The sequence below is a fragment of the Gymnoscopelus braueri genome, assembly GCF_963280865.1.
Source record: "Gymnoscopelus braueri genome assembly, chromosome: 20".
Classification (NCBI taxonomy): domain Eukaryota; kingdom Metazoa; phylum Chordata; class Actinopteri; order Myctophiformes; family Myctophidae; genus Gymnoscopelus; species Gymnoscopelus braueri.
In genome coordinates this window covers 23,544,339-23,569,449 of record NC_137622.1, presented here as the reverse complement: position 1 = coordinate 23,569,449, position 25,111 = coordinate 23,544,339, and the positions used below count along the sequence as shown (strand labels likewise).

General features: G+C 44.5%; 1 protein-coding gene across 1 annotated transcript in view; it reads right to left on the bottom strand.

Moving 5' to 3' along the window:
* Positions 1 to 20,469, bottom strand: part of LOC308075586 (protein diaphanous homolog 1-like) — a gene marked incomplete at its 5' end in the record, with an annotated part of 41,081 nt that extends 20,612 nt beyond the window's left edge. Inside the window, 10 exons of the mRNA XM_080415532.1 lie at positions 668 to 800; positions 2,745 to 2,910; positions 3,184 to 3,307; positions 5,940 to 6,069; positions 6,553 to 6,792; positions 7,296 to 7,397; positions 7,779 to 7,873; positions 8,527 to 8,622; positions 18,863 to 18,936; positions 20,354 to 20,469. Coding sequence (XP_080271658.1) covers positions 668 to 800; positions 2,745 to 2,910; positions 3,184 to 3,307; positions 5,940 to 6,069; positions 6,553 to 6,792; positions 7,296 to 7,397; positions 7,779 to 7,873; positions 8,527 to 8,622; positions 18,863 to 18,936; positions 20,354 to 20,469 — 1,276 coding nt within the window. The remainder of the gene's footprint in view (positions 1 to 667; positions 801 to 2,744; positions 2,911 to 3,183; positions 3,308 to 5,939; positions 6,070 to 6,552; positions 6,793 to 7,295; positions 7,398 to 7,778; positions 7,874 to 8,526; positions 8,623 to 18,862; positions 18,937 to 20,353) is intronic.
* Between the last annotated feature and the right edge of the window lie 4,642 nt (positions 20,470 to 25,111).

The following is a 25,111-nucleotide window of genomic DNA, read 5'->3' as shown; positions in this document are numbered from 1 at the left end:
AGAGAAAGTGTGCACTGATGATATGAGAGAGAGAGAGAGAGAGAGAGAGAGAGACAGACAGACAGACAGACAGAGATAAAGTGTGCATATGATGAAGCATGTATGTGAGCCTGAAAGGTTTGAGATTGTGTGTGTGTGTGTGTGTGTGTGTGTGTGTGTGTGTGTGTGTGTGTGTGTGTGTGTGTGTGTGTGTGTGTGTGTGTGTGTGTGTGTATTAAACAGGATCAAAAGCTGCTATCCCAGACGGTTTTCATTGTAATGGCGTCTTGTACGACATGATAAAGCGATTTACTCTGTCTCCTTCCGTCCTCTCTCACAACAGCAAATCCTCTGTTCACAAGAGTAAAAAAGGGCTCTATCCACTCGCTCTCTTTCTCTCTTTCTCTCTCTCTCTCTCGCTTTATAATTGTCATTCTGTCGTTTCGCAAGGTCATCAACATTCGATTAACTTTGGTCTGTGAGTGGAGACAGTCTGTTCTTTTTACACACAAACACACATGCACACGCATGCACACACTCACACGCACACAGCTTCCATAGAAGCGTGGACTCTGAGTGCCCCCAACTGGCATAAGAGAGAAATGCACAAGGAAAGCAGACATGCATCTCTCTCTCCCACATACACGCATGCACACACACAAATCGGCATCCAGGCAGCCAGCATGACCTGCGTTGATGTCGAGGTTGTGACTCTTCTTGAGTTTCTCCTCCTTCTCCTTCTCAGCCTTCTCTCTGGCCGCCTTGGCTTTCTTGATCTTCTCCTCAGACTCCCTTCTCTTCTGATTCTCCTTCACCGCTTGCTGGAGGGACACACAGGAAGCAGGATGTCAGACTGTGTATGTGTGCTTGTCTAGAACGCGTGAGCCTTTGGGGTTCAAATCCCAAATTCATATTCATATCAGATGATTATGAACCACAGTTAGTTTCCATCCTCATATTGCAATCGGCTGATTCTAATGAGTGTCACTAACTATCCCTTGATAACAGCACTCCCAATGCATCGACGTTGTTTATCTTACCTGTATCTTAGCTGCTGTTAGTGACAAAGTAATTTTAGTTGTCTTTGCTTTCTTGTTATACCCTGCAATACTGGCCTCATGTCTATGCCCACAACACACTCTTACAGTATATCTCATGGTATAGCACTTCCTATCATATCATGTATTGCTAACTCTAAGTATACAGCCACACAGTTAAATTGAGCTGCAATAAGGGCCTACATATATAAAGGACTTCATAGGATTTCGAAATAAAACACGTCCATGCATTCCGTTGTCTCGACTGCCGTAGCAGTGTTTTTATAGGTGTCCCTAATACATTGTTTGTCCTTACTAATACCTGTCGGTCAAGAATAGATAAAAAAATATTGCTATTGGTCTAACAAAGCACTGAATGTTTTAGAGCCCAAATATTAATTTCTGTGCTACACCATGAATCATCCAGACCTCTCAGGTCTGCACAGTAACGTTTCACACTCGCAGTATAAACTAATACATGAGGGTACATTTTTACAATCTTTGAGTCAACCCAACACTCACGATTTTGCTGAGTAAAGAGACCGAGTTGTATGATGATTGGCGTGCGCGCGTGTGTGTACGCGTGCGTGTGTGTTTGTGAGAGAAAGAAACACACTTCAAAAGCCAAAAACGCGATGGTCGTTAGCCATGTTAACTGGTTGAACAAGTTGTCAGCTGGGGAAGCCCTGCCAATAATCACACTCACAGTTGACATATAAACGCACAATAACATCTGCGGTTGCCGACATCCAGTATTGTGTCAATATGAACAGGTGCACACACTCCCCCCTCCTTATCTTTGTTTGACTCTAGAATCTAATCTCTATTTCTCTCACAACAAATGTTCTTCATTTTTGCTTTTCTAACAAATTAGTGTGAAGAGAGGGGTTAAAAATTGCTCAGCAATACAACTCTCCCGATGAGTATGAGTTTATGGATGATGGCATACAATTTAAAGGTAGGGTAAGTGATATTTTTTGGTAAAAAATGTTTTCTTGTTAAAAAGGTTAAAGTACTATATTCTGATAGTAATCATTGCTACTGACTCTTTGTTCGGTCACAGGGGTCTCTCCAGCTCTTTAGTAAACTTAATAAAGTACATTTTCAGGTAGGTGACAACATTTACAGTAAGCCAATCAGGAAAGAGTATTGAAAATGCATTTTCTGTTTTATTAAAGAGCTGGAGAGACATGGAGACTCCTTTTACTGAACAAACACTCTATAGCAATGAGTACTAACAGAATATAGAGCTATTTAACACTTATTTTAACCAAAGTAAATCACTTACCCTACCTATAACCAATTACAAAAAGGAAAATTATAAATGCACTTTGACCTTTTATACCACTTAAATGTTTTGGGTTCTTTTTTTTCCTTGATTTCACTTTTAACTAGCATTCCTAATCGGGGGCGAAAATTTTGTGAAAATGGGAGATCTACAAGCTCAAGAGATTTGGTGTAGAGGTAAAAAAAAAAGGACCAGACCAAGTATAGAGCCCTGAGGGACCCCGGTAAACTAAGTATATAGGGTTTAAGTAGCTAAATGCCTTTTGATATCTTATGAGAATCAGTGCTTTTGTGTAAGAAATGTGTAGAAAATTTGAAATTTACTTTTCAAACACAGTCAGCAAAAACACTCTCTCACACTCACACACACACACACACACACACACACACACACACACACACACACACACACACACACACACACACCACGCACAAACTGACCTGGAACATGTTCTTGAAGGTGTTGAGGTCTCCATAGAACTCCTCAACAGAGATCTTCCGTGGGTCAAAGACGAAATAATCTCCCAGGTCACTATACTGCTTCTCCATGTTCTTATGCATCAAGTCCAGCTTCTCGTACTGCTCTCGGGCACTGCCTACGAAGCTGTGAGGAACCACGGCTAAGGAACACAGAACTCACTCACACACCACTACTGGTAAGGGGTCTACTAGACCACTTACTTACCACTGTCTACGAGGAAGAAACCTTAAAATACACACTTAAAATGATTTAACACTTTGTACACTGACAGTGTACAAATGCAACCAAATGTACTGATAAGGATCCATTTGGTTACCTTTGTGCACTCACAGAGTTGCAATGGATAAAATGAACACTGAGGATTTCACTCTGTATATTCAATATGTCAGGCAGGATATGGACATCTTCTCCACAAACAGGTCCCTGTCACTCTGCGGAGGAGGGAAGGTCTCCAGGTCTTTCTCCAAGTTCTTGATCTGACTTCCCATCTGGTCCAGGTTCTTCTGAAGAACCTCCGCCGACACTGCAGGAGGCATGAGAGAAATGTCAACGGTCAGCCACCAATCGAGACATGATACTTTATATCAAAGGCCTTTGTTAAAATAAAATAAAAGTATTGTGTCGTCCCCTAGGGTAGATTACTTTATTGCATTCACCCTGCACAGTGGTTCTCAAATATGTTCATGTCAAGGACCCCCAATTTGTGTTTGCCCGCGGACCCCCCCATCTGAAAAGATTTTGGCCAGGGACACCACGAGAAGATCTGTGTTAATATGTTTTATTCATTATTCAAAAACCTTCAGAATTTTTCAAACATTTTCAAAAATAGGCGATCTACGAGCTTGTAGATCTGCTCCCCACCGACACTCGGTGGGGAGCTGTTAGGTGTTAAGTGTCGTGCCAAAGGACATTTGGACATGTAGATGGACGAGCCAAGGGTCGAACCGGAGACCTTCTGATTACCAGACAGGCTCTCTACCCACTCATCTACGCCTGCCCACTCAATTAACCCATTAAAACCGGGAACGCATCTGTGTAACCACTTTAACCATTATTTTATACTTTGGCTATTAAAAAATAGCAGATATACAAGCTCATAGCGCGGCACTGAGTGCCGCGCTATGAGCTTGTAGATCTGCTAATTTTTTTTATCGTGAAAATGTGTGCAAATCTTTGAATATATATATTCTAAAGCAAACATTTTTAACTCAAATCTTTGCTTCTGGGGGGTCCCTGGAACAACATATTTTTAGATGGGGGTCCGCGGCCAAATACATATCATTTTGGGGGCCCTTGACATGAACAAGTTTGAGAACCACTGATTATAGCAACAAAAGTCTTTTTAGAAGACATTTGTAGAATCCCCAGATACAAAGATTTGAGTTACAAATGTTCGCTTTAAGATCATGATTCATGATTTTAAAAAAAATAGCAGATCTACAAGCTCATAGCGTGGCACTCTGTATATCTGCTATTTTTTAAATAGCCAAAGTATAAAACAATGGTTAAAGTGGGTAAAATCTAAAATGACACACCCGGTCTTAATGTGTTAATTAATTCAATAAACTGTAAGGGAATGATAAGCGCACAAGAAGAGGAGATAAGGATTAATCATAAGAGACAGTACAGTACTCTGTGTGTGTGTGTGTGTGTGTGTGTGTGTGTGTGTGTGTGTGTGTGTGTGTGTGTGTGTGTGTGTGTGTGTGTGTGTGTGTGTGTGTGTGTGTGTGTGTGTGTGTGTGTGTGTGTGTGTGTGTGTGTGTGTGTGTGTGTGTGTGTGTGTGTGTGCGTGCGTGAGACATGACACACATGCCAATTCACTGCAAGACATTCCAAATTCCCCAGATATTGTGTTCATTTGAAATAGGCTGCCCTTTTGATTTGTATAGGGACACTTGTTTTACATCCAAACTTATGAAATATCAGCCTTTGGTGGAACGTAATATGGCCTTGGGATATAACTGTCAATGTGTCTTAACTTATTGTCCTTGTATTTGGGAGTCTGGGCCACGTTCACAAACGTGTGCTCTTGTGCAATTGGGAGGATTGCAAAAGACCAATGCGAAAAAGTTGGCCAAATACTGTTCTGTCTCAACTATCATGGGCAGTCTGCCTATCTGGAGAAGACGATGTTTCATATATCCCTGAGTAGCTAAGGGGCCAAATTTCTGTTTAGTAGTATCTGTCATTAATGTGTTATCTTTTTTTCCTCTGCGTGTTAATAAGCATGTGCAGCAGTTGTATCTGGCTTGACCGTAATGTAACCTTCTTCTGATCAGTGTTTGGATCGATCATGTATTGCGCCTTTTGTGCAGATCCATAAAGAATTCAAATGTGTGTGTTTAACCAATGAAACCCTTAACTTAGTTGACTGGACTCTCAAGAGATAGGCCCTAGGCCCCCTCCTATTTTCACTCTACATGGTTTTCACTCTGAAATGCAAAAAACAGCTGATCTGCTAGCTTACAATGTGTCAGGTTGAGATGCGTTGTGAGCTTGTAGATCTGCTATTTTCACAGAACGTTAGCACCAGAATACGGACACTAGGGTTCAAGTGGTTAAATTTATCTAGGGGTGGCAGTGGCTCAGGGGTAGAGTGGCCGGCAGAGCGGCCGGACGGAAGCCGTGAGGTTTCCAGTTCGATCCCGGGCTCCCCCAGAAGAGTTACTGTCGAAGTGTCCTTGAGCAAGACGCTGAACCCCTAATCGCTCCCGATGAGCAGGTTGTTGCCTTGTATGGTTTCCTCCGCCATCGGTGTGTGAATGTGTGTGTGAATGGGTGAATGTAATGCACAATCTATGTAAAGCGCTTTGGATAAAAGCACCATTTACCATTTATCTGATGAACCTCTACATCTACATCTAAAATGTGATTTAGGTAGACAGATGCCAGGTCATTGTTGACCTGGCATCCTATAGTGTGTACAGATTATAGATTTTTTTGATATTCTACTGTTAGACTGATGATAGGTTCTTGGTGATCCTAGACGACTATTTCTATGCATTTGATGTATTACCTTGTGTCCTGTCCTTGCTTACTGTAAATCGCACTGGATTAAGAGCGTCTGCTAAATGCCTAAATTGTAAATTGTAAATGAACCGTGTGAGTTCTAACAGTGGACCAGGTGGATGAAGGTGGTCAGATGTCCTGCGTACCTCTGCTGGCCTTCTCCACGTGGACCAGCTCGTCAGGGAAGCCCATAACTTCGGGGTACTGCTCCTGACACACATCAGCCAGGAAGTGGAGCAGTGTCTGCTTCTGGTCAGCTGACTTGGTGTCACGCAGCTGATTGGATGGGTGGTTGTTTTGGGAAGGAAGGAAGCGGGGGGGGTTCCAAAATTAGTTAGTAAGTTAACTTGGGGTGAGTGTGTGTTTGTTTGTGTGTGTGTGTGTGTGTGTCCAAGGTTGAGTGCTTTGTTGTGAAAGGCAGCGATTCAGTTTCCTCTGTAATGTCCTACAATGTAAAATGAGCCAGAAAAGCCATTGTTATCACACAAGCAGTCATTTGTCTAATCATGTAATATATTTCTCTTGCCGTTTCAGATTGTTATGTCAGCATTGCCTACACCATACATTAGATTATAAAGTACAAAGCCTTGCTGTGAGAGTCAGGACTCGTGTGGTGTAACCATTTTGTACATTTGGCTTGGCCTCGCACTACACTTCTGACACGGTGGTGACCTCAAAGGATTTGGCACGGAGAGGGAGCCACAAGCGTGTTTAGAGGGAGCCTTCCGTGTCCCGACACGCCGCATGAGTATATGTTACCTTGCAGAGGTAGGATATGGTGAACCCGAAGGCCTTGGCGTTGCGGGAGCCAGCATTCATGTAGTTTCCCACCAGCAGGATGATCTCCAGCAGCTGGGCGAAGTTCTGGCTCTTCCTCAGCTCCTCGCAGGCCGCGGTCACAGACACCACGTCTGGCTTGAGGTTGTTCAGCTGCTCCTCGAACTGCAGCTTGAACAGGATGGCCTGGAGGCGGGGCTTCAGACGCTTTACGCTGGACATCTGGCCAGGAAGAGAAAAGACAGCAGGGTGAGGTGATACACATTTACACTGGACATCTGGGCAGAATGTGAGGCACAGTCCTGGCATGTGATGAAATTAAAACACTTTCAACCTGGCGTCCCCCTTTGGTGCGTGTCATAGGCACCTTTTTCTTTTGTAGTGAAAATAGCTGATCAGATCTACAAGCTCACAACGGGTCACATTGCGATGCAATGTAAGCTTGTAGGTCAGCCATTTCACTTTGAGAACCACTGTCATAGAAGGTTTGTGTTCTCCACAGTCGAACAAGGTATCCTGTGTTTAACTGTGACCCGTTTAATTTTTTATTTCCATGTCTAATAGACTGACGACGGCACAAATCCGTCTCACTATCTTCACATTTCTTACGCCTCATTTCACTACACATTGATTTTTCTGCACATGTTCCAGTCTGTTATTTTCCAAGCCAGCTGGTAAATCACTCCAGACAAGATAACTTTTTTTGTGTGTGCGCACGTACTCACCACCACTCCAAACTGTTCTGCCTCAGCAAGGTCATCATATTCGTCCTTCATCTCCGCCAGTACACTCAGCTGTTCCTGTTCCGGTAGCTGTTTGATCATGTTCTGCAAAAAGCAACAATACAATACAAAATAAATGACACACAGGAACTGATGAATGTCTGACAGGGCTGATAAGATTACCACTGCAACCAGTTAGCTCATAGGAAAATGTCCCATTGCAAAGGGAGGACATGTACATTTTCATCCATGAATAAATTAATTACAAACTAATGCAGAGCATTACGGTTTTACTATAATAGACAGTACTACTACAACTATTAGTGTGCAAGAGATCTGGGTGGTTTAGAATATAACAGGTTGTAATTTAAAGAATGGTCTGCAGCATGACATACAGTAGTAGTGAGTTGTTGGGAGTATTCAAATTTGTTACACTGGTACACATGTGCCCATAAACAAACACCAAAGTAGTTCTGTGTTCTGTACCTGCACCATGGACTCGGTCAGAAGCTTTTCATTGACTTCCAAGATGACATTTTTGATTTCTTCGTAGGGAAGACGGAATGAACCAAGGAAAATAGCTGGAGTGCACACACAAATACACACACATACACGTACAAATACACATACGTACACACACAAACAAACACACACACACACACATACACACACACACACACACACACACGTCAATCGACTTTCTTAATCACTCAATAATCAGTCAGATATATCTGTGTGACTGCTGTTAGGTCAATACAGAAATGAGTTCAAGGAAAGCATAAGGCCGTTATCAATTCTAAGTCAAATGGTTTATGTAGGTTAAGAGCTCCCTTAGGCTATGACCACATATAGCTGTTTTTTCAACTGTGAGCATCACAAGGCACATTACATCATTCTCATTGCTAGGTAATACCAAATGTTATGGTTAAGCATAATAAAGTCCCTCTTTTATAGCAATGTGATTTGTCAGGTTGACCACGGGGTGACGTTAACATGTGTCTCAAGGTGCAGTTTAAGTTGAGACATGTTCATCTTGGAGCACCCCCAAACCACCTCAGAAACGTGAGGTGCGTTGTTTGGAGGACCAACGCCTGCCATGACCAAACCACTGAAAACGATGCAGTCACAATAATGATAAAGGACAGAAAATCTAAACAAGTGAATACATACTAGACCACTGTTCTGGGGACACAGCAAAAACCCTCCCATCGCACATTTATGCTTGTGGACTTACAAAGGTTCTGGCAAGTCTTGGAGTCTAGCACCTTCAACTCCTTTACTTTCTTCTTCTGTGTCTGTTTCTCCTCTCCGCCATCCAGTTCCTTTTTGGCTGCAGCGAGTGATAGAGAAAGAGAGATAGATATAGGTAGAGAGAGATGACGTTGGGAGTATATTGGAAAAAGGAGGAAGAGCATAGCTCTGTTAATGAAACACATTGCAATGTGAGACAGGATTTAAATGATGTTGTTAATTCAACTCAAAGATTGTACAATTGGACCCATTAGGGTCTCTTGAGATGTGAGGAGGTGGCAGCTGGGAGAAGACTTAAATGTCCTTGAAACAGAATGAAAAGATTGAGGGGGAATGAGTGGGCAAAGACAGAGGACAGCAGGTTCAGAGAGAGATTGTTATGGAGGCTGACAGACTTCCCCTCTCCCCCAGCTGTGTGGTGTCATGGAGGTCTGGGGATGACTCAATCAGTGGCTTGGGATGGCGTGGAACTACTATAGTGAAATTGCTCCATAAGGTCCGGGGAAGGAGTCCCCTGATGGCCAGCTGGTGGAGACCAGTAGATAATGTGGTTGGACATTTGATGGCTGTGAGGTAGTAAACACCCACAGTTGGGTTCATGGCTGTGTGTGTGTGTGTGCACACAAAGAGTAGGCATACAGTGGACACATGGACCGGGGTGGACAGAGGTACACATTAAATTGTTCCGACAAGGTCAGGATTGTGACTGAGAATAAATGCATTGTGTATATGAGGGTGCAATGCGATAGGATATATATGTGGAGGGTCTACAAGCACATGGGCTTCAACAAATAGCACAGTGCAATACATTGTATAACGGGTTAATAGAGCTAAAGATGAGATAATCAAGTTTAAGAAAAACAGGAAAGGTCTGGAGTGCTCTTAAGTGCAAATATCTGTGATGATGGTGCTCTTTGGTAGGGAACACAAAAATTCAACAAAATAAAAATAAAAAAATATCAAAGGTACTCAAGAAGTTTAATATGCCTTTATTAAGATGGCTATTTCATGGCGGAGACAATAAGGACAATATATGTGTGTGTTAAAACTGAGCTGGGTTACAACCCACATGTAGCGGCACAGCCTTCTTGAGGGCGCCCTCAAGATGGTGTCGCGAGTTGAAAATATCAGATGTACAAGCTCACAAAACGCCACATGGAGATGCATTGTGAGCTTGTAAATCGGCTGAGATTGGCACGTGACAGCATCAAAGTCAACATACAAATCAGGCTTTACAATCACGTTTAGGTTTTATTCCATTATCCATCACTCTGTCTCCTCTCAAGTCGAGTATGTCTGTACATTTCATCTCAACAGCCCCCCCCCCTCTCTCTCGCTGTATAATTCTCTGATTCTATCTGTGAGGTTCTGTCATTTCTCCTTCTCTCTGTCCCTCTTTTCTCCTCTTCACAGACAGAACAGGAAGCAAGGATCAAGGCCTGGACAGCAGCCAGACAGGAAACGGTATGCATGTGTTCAATCGGTTTCCCACATTCATTTACTCACAAGCGCACATAGACACACACACATCCTAGGAAACAATACAAATAAATGTTACGGCCCTATTCTCTGGCTGCCAACCTGCTCCTATTGGCTGCCGATGACCTCATATTACAGGCTAACATTAAGTGTTTTACCAAGATGAGCCAAGCTGTCTGGAGTGAGACAAAGAAACCAGACTGGCACTAGTGCGCACACACACACACACACACACACACACACACACACACACAAGTACTAGTATTAAAACTAGTTCAACTACACTATGTCTACTTATTATCATCTTCTGATAAATTATAACTAAATCAATTTGTTTCAAAACCAGACAGTAGATATATCACAGCCTCCTCTAAGAGACCTCATGGAATGTGCTAATTGCACTGCTGTCCTGGCACATTAATTAAACTCTATTTAGATGTTAAACACAGCATCTTGTTGCACTGTGTGAACATTATTTTATGGTGTCGTCTTTTTCTCAGTGAAAACTGTTGCATTACCCTGTAGTATATTAGATTACTGACGGCATATGCTAGCCGTGCTTTTCAGTGGCTCCGCTTTACACACAGCAACACTGTGCGTCGTTCTCCACACAGACTTTGTGTGGCGGAGAAAACGAGTCATCCGTCCGTCCATCCGTCTGTCTGTCCATCTGCCCCGTCCAGTCAAGCAGGGCTTTGTCTCAGTGGGAGAGGAGAAGAGACTCAGTCAGCCAGTCTGTTAACAAGCTGAACTTCTCTCCCCTCATCCACTCCGTTGAACAGTACGTACACACACAGTCAGTCAGTCAAGTCAGCCGGTTCTGCTAACAAGCTCCCTAACTCTTTGCTGGACCCTTCAGATGGAACACACGTTCCTGACGTCCATTTACTGTATACTTGTGGGGACATTTGGTCTTCACAAGTATAGTCACACACACACACACACACACACACACACACACACACACACACACACACACACACACACACACACACACACACACACACACACACACACCCAGTGTAGTCAGTCTACTGTTGCCTCACTGAGCCCCATTGTCTCTCCCAGTGAATCACTTCCTATCTGCTTATCTCTCTGTCCAAGGCTCGTTATGAAGTTTTAATCTGCTTTGCCGGTGACAATTACACAGATGTTGTATTGTGTATGTTAACCGGCTATATATCATGTGGGTTGTATCATGTGTGTAATGTGCGCCGTGTGTATCAGTCACATATAGATCATAAATACTATTGTGTGTCCAGCACTCCCCTGCTGAGTGCAGGAAACCATGACAGGAAATCTACCATTTTACACACACACACACACACACAGAGGGAACATCCTTCAGGACAGCCGAGGGGAAGCATCATGAGGAAGCATCATACAGTACACAAAGAGACAAAACTGCACGCACGCGCACACACACACACACACACACACACACACACACACACACACACACACACTAAATCAAGCTGAAGGGTCCAGCAGATCCCCAAAGGAAATGACTTGGATGGTTAAACAGAAGGATGGTTAAAAAAGACAGAGGGCCAGACAGTAAAATCTGGAGGTCCATTTTCACTCTGAGTGTTCTAGTAACCCTCCAGATTTAAGCTTTGTATGAAATAACAACAGACATGAAATAAACATGTGGGGGCCACACAGAGATGCACATCTGCATACGTACGCGCATGCACACATATGCATGCATGCATGTTCACATATACATGTATGCATGCATGTGCACATGCCACCACAGTGGAGTTCTAGGCCAAATCTGGATATAGCTAATCCCATACTGTGACTTAATCCAGTTACTTTGTGACACACATAACCTAAGCATCGTGTCACTGGGACAGTGTGAGATTGTGTGTGCCCCTGTGTCTGTACCAGGGAGATGGAGAGAGAGGAAGGGTGTGTGTGTGTGTGTGTGTGTGTGTGTGTGTGTGTGTGTGTGTGTGTGTGTGTGTGTGTGTATAACATCCATAACGTCTACAGTGCCGGCTGCGCTCTAGCCAATCGCACCCAGTCTAGCTATGCTGACATCATGACTGATTCATAAAATGGGGTCTGGTGTGCCGATTGTAAAATGGCCGCACTCTGGCTTCCACATGCAAAGGCTATTCATTTGTGAGCCTATGCTGCCCCCGGTGGCCGCTATGAAGCACTGCGGCCACAGCAGCTCTTAGTCACCGTGGGGGAAGGAGAGGAGATGACAGAGGCAGAAAAACAACTAAACATGGAACACGCATGTACAGTATGACCAGACACACACACATACACACACACACACAACACATGCAGACAAACACACACATTCAAGACAGTGTATTAACATCCACATGTTTTACAGTTCCAGCTGCCAGTCCGTTACCCCCTCACACAAAAAAAGGCCTCTTTGTCCAGAGACACACACAAACAGACACTCTTTTTCCTGGCACCCCTCCCCCCGTATCCCCAACAGCTGCCTGGCATTGAGTTGGGTGTGTGTGTGTGTGTGTGTGTGTGTACACATGCGCGTGTGTGTTTTTGTGTGTAACAAAATTCTTTCAGTTGTAACTCCTGTTTTTAATTAAGTGGGGGGGGGGGGAGGGGGGGGGGAGGGGGTGAGTCATGAAGAGCCAAGTCATGCAGTGATCCCCATCAATATATAACTAAGTGTGTGAGTGAGGAAGTGTGATTGTGTCCATCTGCACAAAGAACTGTCTGTTTATCAGTCAGCAGACCTGAGTGTGTCCTTCACCCCCACTTTTTCTCCCCACCTCCTCATCCCCCGCTCTCTCTCTCTTCCTCTCTCTCTCCTTCTCACTCCCTCGCTCCTTAAAAGGAGAAACTGAGTGGTGTTGCTGGAGGTAATGGCTCGCCTAGCCTCCAAGGGAGACCGGAGGGGAAGGGGGAGGGGGAAGGGGGAGGGGGAGGGGGGGGGGCACAGTGGAAAAGGTAGATAAACAAAGCAATGAAAGGGAGGTGTGGAGAGAAAGAGGGAGAAAGAACGTGCATTTCATCTTTAACCACTCTTTTAGCTGTAACCACAACTCTGAGCACAACAATTCCAACCCCATCCGAGAAATCATAACCTCCCCCAACTCTCTTTCTTTCTCTCTTTTTCTTCCCTTCCTTTCTCTCTTTCTTTTCATTCGGCCTATCCATCCTCTCATCACCACTCCCTGCCTTTGCTGTGGTTTATTTTTAAACTCGCTAAAAGCTTGCAGATGACAGGCTCCATTGTATGTGTGTGCGCGCGTGCTCGTGTGTGTGTTTGTGTGTGTGGCAGCCTGTGGCGTCTGTGGGCCCTCCAGTGGCGAGCCAGTGGAAGAGCAGCTTCAAACTTTTATATAACTTTTTAACTTAACATTTTTTCCCCTTTTCTTTCCCCCCTTCAACACAAACATTCCAGTACTCAGAGTTCAACAAAACTGGAACAGAGGAGAGGGTTTAGAATTTCACCAGACTGACTCATCAGCGGTTTGTGTGTGTGTGTGTGTGTGGGTGGGTAGACGTGGGGGCGTAGAAATGTACTTTGGGCAAAGTTTTCACTTCAATAAAGATGCATTTTTCTGTGGTTTATAATGTTGAACTAAGTTTAGTGTGGAAGAAACTTCACATTATCTATATGGATGATGAAATGAGACAAAGAAAGAAGGGTGAGTGAGAGAGTGAGAAGAGGGGAGGAAGGCAGCCATGTGCGTCTTTGTCCAAACTAAACAGAAGGCTAAAACTATGGTAGACAAAAGGACAGCTGAAACTTGGTCCCTTTAAACTTTAAAAGTCCAACATTCTGTCACCGCTTGTATCTGTGTGTGTGTGTGTGTGTGTGTGTGCGTGAGATAGACTAAGTGTGCTTGACAGCAGAAGAATAAGGGGGTTTCCACGGTAACATTGGGACTGAAAGGGCCCCTTCATCCTGTTTTTCCACTGTGAAAGGAAGCAGAGAGAAAGGATTCCTGGCAGTGTGTGTGTGTGTGTGTGTGTGTGTGTGTGTGTGTGTGTGTGTGTGTGTGTGTGTGTGTGTGTATGTGTGTGTGTGAGAAGGACCAGATGGCAGGGTGCGGCAGGCAGGAGGGGGAGCGGGGGCAGGATGTGGGAGGGCCAGGATGCAGGGGGAGGGTCCGGGGGTGGGGCTAAGACCCTGCTCACTTGCGCACCCCTGGTGCATGAACGGTGCCACTGCAGCTCCCTAGATATTCCACTGACCTAAAATCAGGTGTTCAACCCCATAAATCTGCTCTCCAGGTGGATAAAGAGTCCCAACAATGATACTTAAAATAACCAGAACATCAGAATGATATAATGTCTTCATTTGTATTTCAAATTTGGTCTGTTGGCTTTGTTTAAATCACATTGTATGCGGTCATAAACACCACCAAACTTTTATATATTATTACATACTTTTTTATTATGACTTTGAAAATACATTTTGTTTTGATTTTTGGTTAGACAGGGTGTGTGAAAATGAATGAGGATTTTTTTTTTCTATTCATTCATTTTATCATCAGTCTTACCACCTAGGATGTTACAGTACAACACTAGTACTAAACAAACCAAAACAATATCAACCCATTTTATCCTATTAAAAAAGGTAGTGTAAGTGATATTTTTTGGTTAAAACAATTTTTTTTTGAGTGAAAAAGTTTTATATTCTGATAGTAATCATTGTTATAGTGTTGGTTCAGTAACAGTGGCCTCCCAGTCTCTCCATCTCTTTAATAAACAGAAAATAAATGTTCAGGTGGGTTGCCAATTTCAGTGTTTCAGTTTAAAATTGGTCAGCTCATTTATTTTCTGTGTCATCACTTCCAATTTCACCTGTTTATCCTGTATGAGTTTTTTCTCCTCATTCGATAAAATTGGTAAACCGACCTGAGAATGCATTTTCTGTTTACTAAAGTGCTGGAGAGAAATGGAGACCCCTGTTACTGAACAAACACTCTATACCAGGAGGGAGCAACAGCAATGATGGTGAAAGTCACTAATTTTCCACACTCACTCCAGGGTGCCATATTGCGTACCTCCACAGTTACCAGTTGTATACTATACTGTAAACCCCATAACTCATAGTCACATATGTAATAAAGGGATATTAACAATTATTATTCAGTATAACGTTTTGTATTTGATTTCAAATGCATTTAGTAATATTTATATTAACTTTATAGAAATTAAATACAAATACATTGAACAGTAACAAACTTTCAAACTTGAAATTGGAACAGCTGAAATCAATAATGTATCAGTTTTCAGATATTGACCAGCAGGTCGCATTAAGTGAAGGTGGGGACTGATTGTTATTAGAATATAGAGCTATTTAACACAGGAAAATCACTAAGCGCACATAACCAGTGTCTCAGTGGTGCCTAAAACTAGATATAAATTCCACATCTGAGCAAGGCCTATTTGCAGTGAATGCTAAATAAAATAGGTAGCCTACATAACAGCCAATACAACCACTCCTCTAGGTTTCTTTCAATACACTTCAAAAAGAGCAAACTTTTTTTTATTTTCCTTCCCTTAACAGAATAAATGTATTTCAACACCAATAACCTCTTGCCCTCCTCATGATCTAGTGATTATCTTTGTATTTTGTCAACAGGAGTGTGGGTCTTTTCTCAGTGAACAACCGTTTATGTGTGGAGTCACATTGCCCTCTACTGGAAACATTGGTGTACTGCTGATAAACAACAAAACACAGCTAATACCTGGCTACACTGTTTATCACCTTCACATTACCAAGTACCGACCCTACAACATAAAGTGTGTGTGTGTGTGTGTGTGTGTGTGTGTGTGTGTGTGTGTGTGTGTGTGTGTGTGTGTGTGTGTGTGTGTGTGTGTGTGTGTGTGTACACGCACGTAGTGTGCACAGGTGTCAATGTCTATGGGTGTCAATGAAAGGCAGTGACAGGAAATACATTGAACATGGGTGTTTGATGAGGAGAAAAGTGGGAGAGGGATGGTGCGTGCGCACGTGTGTATATGTATATGTGCGTGTGAGAGAGATATTCTCTCAGGGCCGTTCTGACCTCCCTCTGCTCTCCTGGCCGTGAAGGTCTACTGTGATGACGCACGCCACACATACCGGCATCACTGATGAAGCATGCACATACACACACATTTACACACACACACAAACCCACATCCAAAAGTGCATGTACGTGCACACACACACACACACACACACACACACACACAGACGAAAAGACACACACACATGCAGGCTATGCTGCCTGCATTGCTGATAAGGTGCGCTACAGTCGACACACAGACACAGCATCACCTTGAACTTATATACCCACCTGCTGAAACCACACAAACAGCTCATAAATCCCCATTGCAAACAACAGAGGGGACATGCACACACACACACACACACACACACACACACAGAGAGCTAGAGGTGAGTTGCTATGCTGTGCTTATTAAATCAGCCCTATATCAACCACTCTCCTTGGGACAGCAGTGAAGATTTACTACAGCAATTACACCAGCTAATTACAAAAGGAAGAGAGAGAGGGAGGGAGGGAGGGAGGTAGAGAGGGAGAGAGGGAGGGAGGGAGATGGGTAGAATAAAAGAGATGGGAAATCGAATAAGAAAGTGAAAGAGTGAATCAAAGAGAGTGAGAGAGTACGGAGGCAGTAGTAGCGGGGCGGTATATCCAAATGGAGAGAAGATGGTAAAACATGAAGAGATAAGAGGGGCTCATAAAAGACGGCAAACAAAGGTGATGGAGGGGGGGGGGGGTGAAGAGGGGAGAGAGGAGAAAGGATGGGGTCAGGATACAAATGTTTCCATGTTTCATCCACCTCATTTTAGAGGTGACCTTGACTGCTACAAAACGTCTCAGCCTTACACACTTACACACACCTGACTCACCATCCCCTGCTATGTCCTTCACAGCCCAGGGGACGCAGACAGGCCCAAATATGCCAGAATGGGCAGACCTAGCCTCAACAACACACAACACGTCACATACTCGCACGCACAAACACACACACGAGCAAACATACTCACACACGCACGTACTAGTTTTATGGTGAAGCCCACAGCAATACTGAGAAAGAGAGTGATGCAGAAAACAATTTACACATGGAGAGAGAGACAGTGAACAAGAGACAGCGCAAGAGAGAAAGAATGTCAAGGAGAGAGAGAGTGAGAGATACATAGAGAGGGAGGGAGAGACAGACAGACAGAGAGAGGGCGAGAAACACAGACGGAGAGGGGGAGAGAGACAAACTGAGCAAAAATAGACAGAGGGAGAGAAAAAGATTGTCAGAGAGTGGGAAAGAGATACAGAGAGAGAAATACAGAGAGAGCGAGAGGGAGAGATAGAAAGAGAAAACTGGAGACAGTTAGAGGGAGAAAGATGGAGAAAAACAAATGGAACACTAAGAGAGGGAGAGAGAAACAAACACCTGTAAATCTATTGTTTTTGATAAGATTTCTGTACTGTTAATACGTAATTCACTGTGTGAAGGTCCTTGATGGTGTACCGGTCCCACACAGCTCAGTGCTCCCTCTAGGGGGAGGAGAGGGAACTGCACATAAGATTTTCATCTCCTGTCATACACGTTTGCTTCCTTTTGCTGTGGGCAAAATATGACAAACATGCAGAGTGTGTCCTTTCACTTGGGCATGTGTTGTGTATGTATGAGGGGGTCATATAACGTAATAATGGGCTCATAATTTTACACCAGAAAACTCTCGTCATGTCACGCATTTCTTTGTATGCATTATGTATTCCCATTCTCGTGAACATGATATCTCAACACGCCTCGAGGGAATGTCTACAGACATAATCAAAACATTTTTTTTTATTCCTTCAAAGCCTTACATATAAGTCTGTACAGACATGGATGTAAACTGCAACTGGTTGATGGAGGCATACACAATCACGGTGGAGTATTTCTAGTTTTTATTATTATCATTGCATCAGGTGTGTCACCTTGGCACACGGGCTGTGTGTGACATATTCAGAGCTATGCAGTTTTCACACACACACACACACACACACACACACACACACGTGAATGAAAGACTATAATTCCAATCAAGATAAGTTACACACACGCACATTAACCCCTAGAAGTACATTCTGTCCCGGGAAACAAAGAATTGGAGCGGTGCGCCTGTCAGTCTCAAATATTCATTATCGCCTTAAGGAGAGATAAAGAATGAGGCAGAGAGAGAGAGGGAGGGGGGGGGGGCAGAGAGAAATAGAGGTGTACACGTGTCATGCCCACAGGACAGTTAACAGCTCGTCATCAGGCAGGCGAGAGTGCACGCACATACACCGTTAATCCGTTCTCGCTCTCGTTCCGGTCTCTCTCGTCCGTCCATTCCTTCACTCGTCTTTATCTCTGCTTCAGTGACGACGACCAAATAAAACACTCACTTGCTCACTCGCCACTCCTCTCCAATTCTCTCTCTCTCTCTCTCTCTCTCTCGCTCTCTCTTTGGGCGAGCCTTGCAGGCCTGATTAGCAATTGTGACTTGTCCGTGTGGTGGAAAGATTGGCACACATGCAGGGACATGCATGGACACACACACACACACACACGTGCGCGCACGCACATGGCAAAGAGGCAAGTTGAGGTCCTGTTACGCTAGGTCCCATCAACCCCCTAGGCTAGGCCTTGAGACAAAGAAGAACTTGGATAGCAGGAGAGAGTTTTGCCCTTCAAAATGTCAGCCACCGCTTGCAGGAAACACACACACACACACACACACACACACACACACACAGGCATACATACTTGAAAAAGTCTGTCTGTCTGGAGGCGAGGAGATAGGGCTGTTTTCTGGTTCCTGTCACTATGGCTTTTTCTTGCCATCATCACAACCTTACCGAGGGAGGAGAGGAGAGGGCAGAGCAGAAGGGAGGAGAGGGCAGAGCAGAAAGGAGGAGAGGATAGGAGGCGGCTGAGGAGCAAGGAGGGGAGGAGAGGAGAGGGCGGAGGAGCAGAGCGGAGAAGGGAGGAGCAGGAAAAAAATGGGGGTGGGTGGGGGCAAGGTAAACAGTTAAAGAGGATAAAGTGACCCATGAGATGAGGAAAAATAAATGTATAGGTCACAAGTGATGCAAAAAGAGGATAAGAAAACAGGAGCACAAACAGGTGAGGAAAGGAGACCACAAGAGTGAGAGGTTGTGGTAAGAGACATGGGGGGAGAAGGGAAAGGAGAGGAGGGATGTGTGCTGGACAGTGGAGGAGAGGAAAAGGATGAGATGTGGCAAAAGAGAGGGAGAAGAATGGATTAAGACGGGACGAAGGGGAAAATAGAGATGGTGAGGCAACGGTGTTAGATAATATGCAGAGAGAGAGAGAGAGAGAGAGAGAGAGAGAGAGAGACATGGTGTGATAGGTTGAATATGGTTTGAGAGGGGCTGGCTCCGATGAGACCTGGCCTCAATCATAAACATACACTAGGCCTCTTCCTTAGTGATGAAATATGGTATATTTCTATTTCTTCTAGTGCCGAAGTCTGACGTCAAACCCACCAGGCCCCTTGGTCATAAATTCCTTGTTCCATTCAAAAGCACCATTGTTTATTATTAATATTATTTTAAGTCAGTTAATATAAGGACTGTGATCTCAGAGCATGTCACAGATGGACAACGTGCACGCACATGTCTGTGACCTTTGATTGACTGAATACTTTATTAGTCAGAAATGTAAACAGCACGAGGTGCAGTCAGACATTGAGGCTAAAAGGATGACACAAAAAAGTATTGGGACCTGCTCACTTTGATAGCCATGTTGCAACCATTGAGCCTAGATCACAGTCAAACTAGGTACCTGCAGTGTGATGACAACCATTATCTGGCAACTCCAGCCCCTTGCTGCGTGGGAAACCTGGGAATGGGTGACTCTTATCAATGATTCGCTGGACAACATAGTGTTATTGATGGTTGATTACAGCGGATCTTTTTTGCTTCTATTCTGAAATAGACCTAGCCCTGCCTCCCCTTCTGCCCTGAAGTGACCAAAAGATACATGAACATCTGTCTGCTGGCCTCTCCTGGGAGTGGTCTAGGCATGCACACACACACACAGCTTAGACTCATGGGCTGATACGTTGCCAATCAGGCTACTGTGAGGCTGAGCAAATCAAAACAATCAAGGAACAGAAACGAATATGGCTCAGACATTGGCAATGTGTGTGTGTGTGTGTGTGTGTGTGTGTGTGTGTGTGTGTGTGTGTGTGTGTGTGTGTGTGTGTGTGTGTGTGTGTGTGTGTGTGTGTGTGTGTGTGTATGTCTGTCTGTATTATAGCTTGCCCACACACACACACACACACACACTCCCCCTCCAGAGAGCATCCTCTGTCCTCCTCCTACCCCTGAGCGGGTCCCTGCAGGAAGGTTTTTCTAGGACTGATGGAGCTAAAAATGCTCGACGCCATGACAGCGGCGGCTTTTTCGGGAAACATGAAGTCAGAGTCAAAAATTTGCATCGTGTTCCATATTTGCAGTGAAGGAAGGTGTAATGACTGATGTGAGTCGTAAAGGAAAAGGGAGCACAGAAAGAACAAGCACAGAAAGAGCACGTAAACGAGACTTCTGTCTTTCTGTCTGTTTTTTTTAAAGTGACATGACAAGCCACATTGTCTGAGGTGTGATTTGACAACAAGCCTTGGAATTCATATACACAGAAATATTAATTTGATCAAAACAGCTGGACAGCTGTTCATGCTGTGTGTGTGTGTGTGTGTGTGTTGGTGCAGAATGACATGCCAATGTGTAAAAAGGACGTAGAACAGAGTCAGCCAGACGTTAGACCCCCTCAGACAATCAGCTCATCTACAGAGGAAAAATAATACAGACGTTTAAATCACACCACAACACTCGGAGACAGCTGGCTACGGCACTCAACATAAGCAGCAACGCACATATACGTACAAGTGCATAAGCACGCAAGCGAGCGCACACACACAGACGCACACACACACGCACACAATTATAAACTATTATACAGTTTAACTGACTTTGAACAGTTGGACAAGGAGGAGAGTGTGGAAATCTAACATGGGAGATGACCTCAAGAGCGGCTATCCATGGCTACAGGGGAGTCAGCAGTGCTGTACAGGGCCGAGACATGGACACTCACAGTACAGCAGGAAAAGGCCCTGGAGGGCGTCTACACAAGGATTGCTACGAATGGCACTTGGTGTGTCACATGGGCGGACCACGTCAGAAATGTGGACCTCTACGGGGGGGGGGGGGGGGCATTGCACGGGTCACAGACAAGGTCAGAGAGAGAAGGATGGAGGCAGAGTTTATGTTTTTGCCCCTGTCTGTGTGTCCGTCTGTGTGCAGCTAATCAAGCAAAGCGCTGGCCTGGTTCGGAGTCAAACTGTGCATTGCACACTCTCAATAGGCCAGTGAAGACACTCCATCCCAAGGTTTTGAAAATGGCCTCATAAGTAAGGTCGGAGAGGCTTATTGTCAGAATCGGCCGAGAACGCACGAGTCTATCCCCGTTACAATGGGCTAGACCCCTGGGAGATGGATTGCTGAGGTGGAGCGCCACACCTACCATCAGCTCCCAGTAATTACCGCACGACTTGCCGCACCCAAGCCGTGCTACTCATACACTGAGTTGGCGTCCGGGATCGAACCCATGACCTTGTGGTCCAGAAGTGTGTGATAAACCTTTATCATTCCCATTCGATTCTGATTGGCTATGATTTCCTTCCAAAGTTTGTGGTAGGGGCCTATTTAAAAAAACAACAACAACAATCATACACCCCAAATTTGGGTCCCACATTGAGGGGCCTCTAAACAGCACATTATTTATTTGACAGCCCCTTGTGTTCAACCTGTTGTAGGCCAAACAACTACTGTGGTTTGCTCTATCTACTCTGTGTGTTTAAGTGTGTGTGTGTGTGTGTGTGTGTGTGTGTGTGTGTGTGTGTGTGTGTGTGTGTGTGTGTGTGTGTGTGTGTGTGTGTGTGTGTGTGTGAGAGAGAGAGCTATCTTTGCCCCATCTGTCTTGTCTCTTGTCACGGCTCAGTGAGTGTGTCAGTCTGCATTGGCCCTCACTGAGAAACCACCCAGAGATGGCAGCACTATTAAAATTTAACCAACTATCTAACTGCTCAGCGCACACACACAACACACCCACACGGCGAGAGGGAGAAAGTGGTAGAGACATACACATAAAAATAGACATACTGTATATCAGTCTACACACAAAATTGCTGGAGATGGTGAGCAGCAGAGCGGAAGACACATAGCACAGAGTTAAGAAAGAGGTGGAACAGATTACAGCTCAGAAGGTGCGCACACGCACGCACACACACACACACACACACACACACACACACACACACACACACACACACACACACACACACTGTTCTATCCATGTAATGTAAATGACTGACAAACAAAGGAAATTGAGAATATGTATAACTAAGACAAGTGACCAATGCATTTTATCTGTCCTCTCTCCTCCACCTATCTGGATATCTGTCCTCTCACTTCCACCTATCTGGATATCTGTCCTCTCTCCTCCACCTATCTGGATATCTGTCCTCTCTCCTCCACCTATCTGGATATCTGTCCTCTCTCCTCCACCTATCTGGATATCTGTCCTCTCTCCTCCACCTATCTGGATATCTGTCCTCTCTCCTCCACCTATCTGGATATCTGTCCTCTCTCCTCCACCTAGAGTATCTGGATATCTGTCCTCTCTCCTCCACCTACAGTATCTGGATATCTGTCCTCTCTCCTCCACCTATCTGTCCATCTCTCGTGAACTTCTCTGAATAAATGTCTATATCTCCTCCATCTCCCTGGATATCTGTACATTTCTCCTCCATGCCTCTGAATGTCTGTCCATCTCTCATCCACCTCCCTGGATTATCTATCCATCATTGCTCTCACCTCTCTGGATATCTGTCCGTCTCCCCTACATATCTCTGGATATCTGTCAATCTCTCCTCCATCTCTCTAGAAATCTGTAAATCTCCCCTCCATCTCCCTGGATATGCTCTTTGTTCTTTAATATAAAGACCTATAGTAATTTAACATCTTTCCTGAAATATAACATACCCGACTGGGCGAAGGTGTCTGGTGTCATTCAAGTGTGCCAGCAGAGTGGGCATTTTCGCTCAAAAACCAGATCAAAACTGTATTCAGAAGCAGTCTGAGGGAGAAGGTTACGCTACTCATGCAGATCTCAAGCTACGCTAAAACTTAAGATACATTCAATTTCAAATCAGCAGCTGCTCACTTCCATGAAATGAAACATTGTCTTGAATAAAAGGCGTTGTAATACAAAATGCGTGTTATTCGGAAGAAAATGTTGTTCTAATAAACAAAAACAAAAAAAGCTTCTTTTGTTGAGAAAACATTATGCACGCAGTCACGCAAACCAAAGGTGCAATTTTAAATTAATGTAATCTTTGTACAAAGCAAAGCTGTTATATTATTCCTTTCTTTTCAAATCGTTTTTTGTGCAAAACATAATATGTAAATATGTTAATATGTTAATACTGGAAAGACAACATCGAGGCTGTCTACAGCAAAGGGACAGAGCAGGCTGTACCTCCTGAGGAGGCTTAAGTCCTTTAATGTGTGCAGCAGGCTAATGAGGATGTTCTATCAGTCTGCAGTAGCGAGCATCCTGTTCTACACTGTGGCATGCTGGGGAGGTGGCATGGCATCAAGGCCTGGGAGCTGCATAAGCTCAATAAGATCATCAAGAAGGCCAGCTCTGTTGTTGGCCAAGAGATGAGGGTAGTTGCAGAGAGGAGGATGCGGAATAAACTAAACTCCATTCTGGACAGCCCCTCCCATCCACTCTATGGCGAGCTGCAGAAGAGGGGGAGCGCCTTCAGCCAGAGGCTCACTCTACCGCAGATGAAAACGCAGCGGTACAGACCTTTGTGCCAACTGCCATCAGACTGTACAATGCATGAGAACTCTCTCTCCCTATGTGGTTCTGTGTCAGTTTTGCTCATGTGTGATGGTGTCCATGTGCGGATGTTGTCTGTGGTATGAGTGTATATGTGTAAGGCTGGTGTCTTGTGTACTGTTGAGTACTATTTTTTGTATTGACCGGTATCTTAATTTTTTATCACATTATGCTGCTGTAACGCCTCAATTTCCCCTTGTAAATCTCATAACATAACAATGTATGTAGTTAAGCCTGTCGTTCATGCGCTGAAAATAGCTATGGCTGTTTTTTTTATCTGTTATATGTCTGCTCTCTGGATATCTGCCCATCTCTCCTGGATATCTGTCCGTCAATGCTTCACCTCTCTGGATATCTGTCCGTCAATGCTTCACCTCTCTGGATATCTGTCCGTCAATGCTTCACCTCTCTGGATATCTGTCCAGCAATGCTTCACCTCCCTGAATATCTGTCCATCATTGCTTCACCTCCCTGGATATCTGTGCATCTCTCTCCTCCCTGCTACCTCTCATCAGTTCTCCAGGATCATCCCTTCACTGGCAGTACTCCCTCTATCCCCACCACTCACTATCCCTTGGTTCCATACCATCCATTTCTCTCTCTCCCTCCCTCTCTCTGTCACACACACACACACAGTCTAAAACATCTCTGTCCATCTCTCTCTCTCTCCATATCTCTAAACTGTGTCTCTTTCTGCCCCAGTGGGTTGTGGGATAGCGGGCGGTGCTGGGAGGCCTCCGGTCTCTTAATTAAGAAGCAGGGCGGAACGAGGCCGTGGCTAACGAGGTCACACAGACACACACATATACGTATATGCGTATACACACACATACATTGTACTTACATAAACAAAGGAAGTGGGGAAATATAGACATATTGGGAGGACTGTGCTTATAGTCCATACACACACACACGCAATTTTCTCTTCTCTCACACATCAACGCATCCAATCAGAGTCTGAGGCCCTGGTAGGAACCCTATGGGGGCGAGGACTCAATCAGCTACAGCAATCAGACACAGAGCACACACATACTGCCACAATCACACTTGGAGACACGCACACGTAATAAAGCCCAGAGCTGATGGACGAGAGGATGGCGTATTATTATTCAGTCTACCTCATTGCCACAGAAGCCCATGCACACACACACGCACGCACACACACGCACGCACGG